We start from the raw sequence: 9,896 nt of genomic DNA on the forward strand, positions 1-9,896 counted from the left end.
AAATTATTAATTATTAATTTATATATTAATTAATATTTTATTAATTTATAGTAAAATATTTAGTTTACAAACATCTTTAAGCTTCCACTTAATTATTGTATATAATGCATGTACTGTATATCAAATGAATGGCTCAATTTGAAAGAAATCTTCAATCTCCCACCTTATTATGCTTCTTGTGTTTAATGTATCACTTTATAGACATTAAAAATATTTTCTATATAAACAAGATTAAAATACTATAGTTTAATACAAACAAATCATACACACAACATGGCTTCCCATCTTAAAGGTGTGAAAAAAACAACAATGTAGACGAGATTCGAAGAGCATTATGCAAGCACAACAAGGATAATCCAAGTCTCACTCATAAGCAATTGCAAGAATGGGTTCATATTAACTATGGTTTGCATGTGAGTCAAGCGACAATATCAAATACAGGTAAGAGGTCTTTAGAGTATCTCTCACTTGCTCTCGAAAGAGGCGATGTTAAGTGACACAAACCGGCAAAATTTCCTGACCTAGAAAAATCTCTCTATGAATGGATTCTTCAATATCAAGAACATGTGAATATGACAGGTGAACTAATAATCGAGAAGGCGAAAAAGTTCATGAAAGATATGTATTCAGTGGATGCTCCAGACTTTACTTTTTCTATTGGTTGGCTTGGAAAGTTTAAAGCAAGATATGGAATTAAAAATTTCCGGCATTTCGGAGAGAGTGGATCTGTTGAAATGGAGGGCATGGAGGACAAATTAAAATTCATAAGAGACAAAGTTGATCAGTTTGAAATGAAAGACATCTTTAATATGGATGAAACATGTTTGTTTTTTTATTAACGAAATCAACCCTATATTTTATTTTATATTTTGTACTTTAGTGATGTAATTATTTACATTTTTTGATCTTAAACATGTTTGTTTTTTAGACTTCAACCGGATCATTCCCTTGCAACAATGCAACTTGAAGGGAAAAAACAAGACAATGAAAGACTAATTGTTGCTATTTGCTGTAATGAGGACGGTTCGGAAAAACTTCCTTTATGGATTATTGGGAAATATGCTAAACCAAGGTGCTTGAAGAATGTAAACTTGAACAGTCTGAACTGTGAGTACCGTGCTAACAAATGAGCTTGGATGACTGGTGTGTTATTTGAAGAATATGTTCGCCAACTTGATAAAAAAAAATGGTTGGAAGAAAAATTATCTTGATTGTGGATAATTGCCCTACTCATCCAAAAATTATTGAAGGATTACGAAACGTTGAATTATATTTTTTGCCACCAAACACAACTTCAAAAATTCAACCTTGTGACGCGGGGATCATACGAGCTTTTAAGATGCATTATCGTCGTCGATTTTATAAAAGTCTTTTGGAGGGTTATGAATTAGTGGTTCTAAATCCAGCAAAAATAAATGTGTTAAATGAAATGAATCTTGCAATTTCTGCATGCACTATGGATGTTCGTGCAAATACAATTGTGAACTGCTTTCATCATTGTAAACTTCGATCAACAAATAACTTGACTTTTGAGAACTCAGATGAAGGTGGTGAAAGCACTCAAGAATTCCATAATTTGATCAAAGAGTTAGGTTATCGCAATGCAATGGATGTCGAAGATGTTCTGACTTACCTAGAAAAAAATGTAGTTGCACAGTTGTTGACTGATGAAGAAATTATTGAAAGCGTTATTGGAATTAATAAAGATGATATCGATGAAGAAGATGATGAAAGTTCTACAATGGAGCCCCCTTCGCGAAACGAAGCTATTAAAGCGGAAATCACATTGAACAATTTTTGTTGAGCTATGAGAAAACAACACCAGAAGTTCATACCATGCTAAGGAAAATTAGAGACGACATTCAAGAGGAAATTGATTTCAACAAAAAAACAAAAGACAATTGAGTCATTTTTCAAGAAACCTTCATAAATCATTCATGTAATATGCTATATATAAGGAATTATTACTTTATATTTTATATGGGGTAGAAATTATCAAAAATGTATTATTTTATAATTTTAGCGAATTATTAATTTAGCACCATATCCCGGAGTCGGGACCGGCCAAAAATATTATCTTAGAGAGTTTATTAAATAATTGAGTATTAATTTATCGAGTTTCTACTGTATTATTGCATGTTTTCCACTCTCTCTCGTACATATTAAAATACATTTTAATTCAACATAATTTCACACTACAAATAAATACTTAAATTCACTTCAAAATCTTAAGAATATCAAGCAACTTTAAAACTCATCCCAAAATCATAATAATCACATGAAATTTCTAAAGACAATACATTTTGTTTACATGTAATTTCATTTCAAAATTTTTGAAGTCATCCTAAGATTTTAAAAATTACATAGAGAAAAGTATATTTTTATGGAGATTTTGATATCTCCTTTTTTTTAGATATTATATAAATACACGGAGATCTACCCTCAAAAGGAGATATTTTGATAATTTACTATCAATTATTTATTTCATCAAATTATCAATAAAAATATTAAAATAATTTAACTTTTTGATATTTCTTTTTTGTGAAATCAAAAATAAACTCAACTACGTGTTTCTAAAACTAAAGAAAACATAACTCAATAGGGTAGTTTAAGGGGAAAAAAAACTGGTGCCTAAAAAATTTATGGTCACAAATTTGATTTTAAATTAAAACATTTTAAGTTTAAAAGGAGATTATGACTATAAGTTATTCTTACATTTTACGTAAAAAAAAAAAGGTTAACACTGTAAATATTTTTTTTTCTCTTTTGTCTTGTTAGAAAATAATTCTTAGTTCATAAGTAATTTTTTTTTTTTTGTTCTTAGTTCATAAGTAATTTTTTTTTCTTCCAATGACTTTTGTAACACGAGTTGTAACATGTTTTCTTGAAACTAATATTTTTTTAATTTATATATTTTTTTGTTCGATTTGATATCTTGTTTTTTGTCACAACTTTTATAAATCCAATAATACATCAAGTCGTTGGTGGATTATTTGCTACTCATGTCATCCGATTATATTGATGATCTTTTTTCGAGTTAATGTTCATTCCTTCTTAACAGAAAATGAGACGAGTTATCGTATCAAAATATTCTTACAAGTATCTTCCTATAATTTGTATAAGTTTTACACTATTTTGACTCGACCATTTAATTTACGTAAATGGTCCATTTAATTTGACATAACATTTTTTGACATTAAATATTAAACTTTATTTATTTATTCATATAATTTAAATTTTAAATCATTAATTAATTAATTTCAATTTGTATATTATATTATTTATTAAGTAATTTTTTATATATAAATTTAATAAAAATTAATTAATTAATTTTGACACAACCATGTTAAAACATAATTAAGTTTTGTTATAAAAAAAACATTGTGTCTATTCAATAAAGAAAAATTCAAATAATGCATGACAACAAGATAAACTTATCTTAAAAAAAAAGTGTTATAAAAAATAAAAATGAAAATGACTTTTAATAGAAAATAAAAGGATAATTACAATAAAATAACCATTTTAAAAAGTCTTAAATCTCATCTATATAGTTTAAAGAAAATAAAATTGTTGAAAAGACGTTTGTAGCACGGTACTATTCCAACGTGTCTCTCTCTTTCTCTAACGAACTAGTCACCCCTGAATTTGTGTAAATAACAGAACCTGAATCTCTCTCCTCTCTTTCTCTCTCTACAAACAAACTTGTTCCATTTTCTCTCAAAACTTCATTTCTTCTTTTACACCCCCCTCAAACGTAGGATAATCCAAGGTAATATTAATCAGTCCATGTTCTTCTTACCATTCTTATAATCTGTTCTTGGATTTCTCATCCTCTGTAAGTGATTTTCATTTTTCATCTTATTCCCAACCGCAGTCACTGATTTTCCTAGTGCCCGTCCCCGGCGGCAACCAAATCGTGGTCGCACGTATGTATTTACGTTTCAGATCAGATCTTCATTTTAATGATTCGATTTTGGTCTCCTCTAGTAATATTGATATGGGTTTTTTTGGATTTTGTTTCAGGGATCATCTGGCGGGCATTGGGTATCATTTTATTCATCTGACATCTTCTGTAATTTAAGAAGAAGAAATGTTGGGTGATTTCATTACTAGAGGACTTGTGTATGTGTCCCTTCCCAATTTCTCTTTTATTTTGTAATGAAAAAGTATTGATATATCTTTTCTTGTTAAGATTTGTACAAATTGGTATTCTGTTTTGATCTGTCGTATTGTGATGATGGTATTGTTCTTGTTTGGAAATGAAATTTCTATTGTCGTTATCATCAATTTCATTGTTGGATTTATGATCACAATTATATATATATTTGCAGAATGGTTTTGGGGTATGCATATCCTGCATTTGAGTGTTTCAAAACTGTGGAGAAGAATAAAGTAGAAATTGAAGAACTTCGTTTTTGGTGTCAGTACTGGTAAGGATGCATACTTTTTTTTAATCTTTTTCATGGAATATTAGAATTGATTTTAGATAAGAAATCAAAATTTTCAGATTTGAATTTATAGTAACTCTCTAATTTGAATGAATTGGGGACATTATTAATCATGCTCTTAATACTTAATTACTAATCAATTAAGTTTATCATAAAAATATTAATGTTCTCTTCTGCAAATATTCATTCAACCTACTATCTTTTAACTTGATCATGTTCAAACAAAGACAGTAAATCCTCAACAAGACATTGTCTTATGTGATGTAGGATTATTCATATTTATTATAAAAATAATTTAAAATCCCATCAATTCAGCATTAATTAGTATTACCCATTACAAAAATGAAGTATTTTACTTTCTCATTTTTCACATGATAACATCATCCAATTTTATTTTCATTCAGTTAGACATATTCTGTTTATGATACAAAAACTAAATAAAAGAAGTTTTTTGTGGGTTTGTAATTTTGAAGGATATTAGTGGCAGCACTAACAGTGTTTGAGAGAATTGGGGATATATTCTTATCATGGTAAGAATTCCCAACCATTAATTAATTAATTATTGGGTCAGTTTTGAAAATTTTATTGATGATTTTGTTGTCATAGGTTACCCATGTATGGAGAGATGAAATTGGGACTCTTTATCTACTTATGGTATCCAAAAACTAAGGTAACTTATTAATACACAATGAAAGTGATTATCTCTACTAAGGGAAACAACACTAACTAATGAATTGACTTAAATTTGTTTGTTAATGATAATATTTAGGGAACAAGTTATGTTTATGGCACATTTTTTAGGCCATACATAGCAAGTCATGAAGAAGATATAGACCGGAAATTGCAGGAACTAAGGGCAAGAATATGGGATATAATCCTTAACTACTGGCAAAGTTGTGCTATTATGGGTCAAACTTCCTTCTTCCAAATTCTTAATTATATGGCTTCTCAATCTGCTAAAGTCACAACACAAAAACAACAGCATCCTAACAAGGAAGACCATAAAAAGGTTGGAGAATTAGTAGAGGAGACTCCTACTGTTGTTGTATCGCCCACTACTTTCGAAAACGGAGGAATGAAGCACAGGCAATTTTCCGATAAGCGGAGGCCGCCAATCTCTACTAACGGAGATAATGAACTGGCTGCTGCTGCTGGAGTAGAGGAAGGAGATTCAGGACTTCTTAACGCCAGAAGCCGCTTGAGACGTTCCAAGGGAATTCAGACATCATGAAATCAATTTTTATACACATATCTCAAACATAAATTATCAAATTTGTAAATTTTAATTTTTTGATTTATCATCTATATTATTTTTTAAATACTGATTAATGGAATATTTTTCTCTACAAGATACAAAATTTATTTTGATAAAACTAACTTATTTGTTTTATTTTGGTAAGAAGTATATAGTCTGCATAAAAATGTGAATTAGGCAGGATTGGTTGAGGAAATAAAAATTAATAAAAAGGAAAAAAGTTCACTTAGACGTATGTACTTGTACAATTAGCTCACTTAGACGTATGTACTAATAAAAGCTCATTTAAACATATGTACTATCAAAAATTGGCTCGTTTAGCCTCTTTTAATAACCATGGTTAACTTTTATTTTTAAATTTATATATTTATTAATTAAATATTAATATATTTTCTCTCTCCTTCTTTTTCATTAATTAAACAAGGTAATTTATTTTATTATTAAATTTTTTATTATTTTAATATTAATTTTATTTTTATATTATATCTTCTTTTTTTATTAGTTTTTATTTCTCATATTTTTTAAATTCTATTTTTTTTTTAAAAAAAATTTAACAACTTATTTATGAGTTTTATGTTTTACTGCAATATTTTTTTGAAGGTTTTTTTTATTTAATTTAATATAATAAAAATGAAAAAGGGTTTTTTCTTATTTAGTTTAATATAAATAAAATGAAATTAATAATTTTTATTTAATTTTTATTCACGACTTATATTAGTAGTAAAGGAATTGTTTTGTCTAATATTTGATTATTACTCTTTTGTGTTTGATGAATAAGTTTTTATTATTATTTAATTCTTAATTAATTTATTTTTGTGTTAAAAGATTTTTTTTTGTTGAAAAAATTTTGATTGTTATATTAATTTATTGGGATCAAACAATTTTAAAATAATTAATAATTAATGTGAATATAAAAAAATATATAAAAAAAAAGAAATATAGAGTTAAAATAATTAATTATGAATGCTCGTATATATAAAATAAAATTAAAATAATCAATCATAAATACTCTTATAAAAATAATAAAAAAAATAAAAATAAAGGGTTCATTTATTAATAATAAATGTAATAATAAATGAAAAGGAAAGAGAGAGAAAATATATTAATATTTAATTAATAAATATATAAATTTAAAAATTTAAAAATAAAAGTTAACCATGGTTACTAAAAGAGGCTAAATGAGCCAATTTTTGATAGTAAGTACGTTTAAATGACTTTTTATTAGTACATACGTTTAAGTGAGCTAGTTGTACAAGTACATACGACTAAGTGAGCTTTTTTCCTAATAAAAATTTATAACTTAAATATGAATATTTAATATAAATAGACTTATTTAATTTTAATTTATTTGATAAAACTCATTTATTTTAAAACTTAACTGAAAATATTTTAAAAATTATAACTTATAACTTATTTCAAAATATAAAAATAAAAACTCTACTTTAAAACTAAATCACAAACAAAACTAATTGTATCTTTTAAATGTTAATAAAATTGTCTTATAAAACATAAACATAAGGTATTTGTTTCTAGGCAAACCAGAATTAGGATGGTAAGATCTTTATAAAGCTAACATTTAATTCTAATTGTAATTGGAGACACTCGATTTCTATATATATTATAATAAATAAATTACGGGTTTGTATGATATTAATATATGATTACCAAACTAGATTTATAAATAAAAATAATTAATTTAAAACGGCCCTTTTGATAGTTTCTTAGGTTAATTAAGTTGCAAAAATTTTGTAAAAAACTACAAATACGAAATATAAATAAATAAGAACAATAACGTAAACTTACGTAGAACGCTTTGACACTAATGGTGTGTTTTGTGTTTTATAAGAAAATAATCAGAAAAATAAATAAAAAATAAAAATAATTTTTTTTTCTCGAGGGTCACCAAAAATCCGTCGTGGGCAGTGTGACACATGACGTCCTACACCCAGAGGCGGAGCCAAGATTTGAAACTTACCCGGGTTAATTTTTTTAAAAAAAAATCTGTCCGGACTAGTTTTATAATAATATCAAATAAAAAATTAAAAACGACAGGAAACAATCGATAACAAGCATGGCGTCGTTATTGATGAATGCATACATAATATCTAGGGCTACCCGGGCTACAGCCCGGGTCGGCTTGTACTTGGCTCCGCCCCTGCCTACACCGGATCAAGGCTCACACACGCCGGCAGGAGCATTAGCAGACCTATAGAAGTGGAGCCGGGTCAACTAAACAAGCTAGGCTCGAGTTAATTTGTGACCTCGACCTTGCCTTCTTCTTTGTCTTCTTCCTCGACCAGAAAGTGATTAGGCTTCTTCAATAATATAGCCAAACTTCCAACAAGCATTTCCATGGGCCATGGCCAAAACAAAAAATTTCCATTGATAGCTTCAATTCAAATGGTTACTTCAGACACAATACTATACTATACGACAAATTACATACGACCTCTCAAAATTAGCATAACAAGATCCTCCACAACCCTATTCAAACAAAATTTAAAATAATCGTCCCAATTGTTCTTGAATCGTAAAGGAAGCCCTAAGGAGGACATCAATTCAAACTGAAAACCACTTTGTCTTCTACCAAGTAAAATAATAAAATATTAATTGACTAAATTAAATGATGAATAAAACTATTTATTTTAAAATATAAACATATTTATCCAACACTAAATACTTATGTTAAACTACAAAATAAGAATTCAAAATCTAGTTTCTTTTTATTTTCAGTCCATTTTTGTCTTCTTTATGCAAAAAAAAGAAAAAGAAAAACATAAAAACAAGCTTTGAGAATGATCACTTTGCCATCATAACCTTAACGAACTCCTCATAGTTGATCTGACCATCTCCGTCCACATCAGCTTCACGTATCATCTCATCAACTTCCTCATCGGTTAGTTTTTCGCCTAAGTTTGTCATAACATGGCGCAATTCTGCAGCCGAAATGAATCCATTTTGATCCTTGTCAAACACACGGAATGCCTCTTTTAACTCCTCTTCGGAATCTGTATCCTTCATCTTTCTCGCCATCAAGTTGAGAAACTCTGGGAAATCAATGGTCCCGTTCCCATCAGCATCCACTTCGTTTATCATGTCTTGTAACTCTGCCTCGGTTGGGTTCTGCCCAAGTGACCTCATAACGGTTCCCAGCTCCTTTGTGGTTATACAACCTGGATTTATTTTCAAATAATGTAAAACTTTCTTTCTATATAACATGTGAAGAAATATATATATATATATATCATAAAATATCCTTCATTTTATTTTTAAAATATATATATATTTAACAAGGGCATCATCTTATGGGATAAGGAAATAAATGAATTGTAAATTTCTATGAACCTTATTTTATGTCTTAGTTATCCACTACAAAGGGTCTCAAGACTAACAAGATATATATAATCATTATTGTTCTAACATATCACCTCTGAAATTCATCATATATCTCCACAAATTGATTATAAGTCCATCATTCCATGTAGAATTTATAGTATCCAAGGAATTAATACGAACAAAAGCACATCTTCACAAAAAAAAAAGGAAACATTTTCTCATTTGTATAACAATATATAGAAAGAGGCATAAAACAACAAATCATCCAAACTAATGTGGAAAAAATGACATTTAAGGAATAATGATTCAATATGATTATACATGCACGTTTTTTTTAAAGTCCATAGAGGAGAACATAAAGAAACAAAAGGACAGGAGAACACACAAAGAAACAAAAGCATATGAGAAAAAAACGAACCGTCTCCATCCTTATCGAAAAGACTGAAGGCCTCCTTGAACTCGGAAATCTGGTCATCTGTGAGCTGATCTGCCATGCGGAGACCGAAGGAGGATCTGCTTTTACCCTATGACGATTTGAGGTGAGGAGAGAGTAAGAGAGATCTGAGTATATTTGGCTGGTAACTCCTGATCACAAGGAAAAAAAAGAAGAGATGGTTGTTATGTAAATAAATATATATATGTATATATTTAGGCATGACATTGCTCACGTTTTGTAGACAGAAACACGGCCATTGTTTTATTTAAACTGATTCACCGAGATAACCGCCCATCCCATCCTCCGTTTATAAAATAAAATTATATTATACTAAAATGCAGCGATAAGTTGAACTAATTTGGATAATTTTTTTTTAAAAAAATTCAATATTATATTCAGAGGTTATATATCACAATATAAA

The 9,896-nt window shown here is 28.3% G+C and overlaps 2 protein-coding genes and 1 pseudogene across 2 annotated transcripts; 2 read left to right on the plus strand and 1 right to left on the minus strand.

The window, feature by feature from the left end:
• The first annotated feature begins 273 nt into the window (after window positions 1-273).
• Window positions 274-1,909, plus strand: LOC124936946 (annotated as a pseudogene).
• A 2,114-nt stretch (window positions 1,910-4,023) lies between these two features.
• Window positions 4,024-5,695, plus strand: LOC124936947 (putative HVA22-like protein g). Its single transcript, XM_047477474.1, has 5 exons — window positions 4,024-4,122; window positions 4,332-4,430; window positions 4,922-4,978; window positions 5,055-5,118; window positions 5,218-5,695. Exons 1-5 carry the CDS (start codon window positions 4,091-4,093, stop codon window positions 5,677-5,679), a joined length of 714 nt encoding a protein of 237 aa, XP_047333430.1. The 5' UTR covers window positions 4,024-4,090; the 3' UTR covers window positions 5,680-5,695.
• Window positions 5,696-8,455: 2,760 nt separating this feature from the next.
• On the minus strand, window positions 8,456-9,619 carry LOC124936948 (calmodulin-7). Its single transcript, XM_047477475.1, has 2 exons — window positions 9,458-9,619; window positions 8,456-8,876 (listed from the first exon to the last, which is right to left on the minus strand). Exons 1-2 carry the CDS (start codon window positions 9,531-9,533, stop codon window positions 8,503-8,505), a joined length of 450 nt encoding a protein of 149 aa, XP_047333431.1. The 5' UTR covers window positions 9,534-9,619; the 3' UTR covers window positions 8,456-8,502.
• Window positions 9,620-9,896: the final 277 nt, after the last annotated feature.

Source organism: Impatiens glandulifera, chromosome 4 (genome assembly GCF_907164915.1).
Source record: "Impatiens glandulifera chromosome 4, dImpGla2.1, whole genome shotgun sequence".
NCBI classification, from domain to species: Eukaryota; Viridiplantae; Streptophyta; class Magnoliopsida; order Ericales; family Balsaminaceae; genus Impatiens; species Impatiens glandulifera.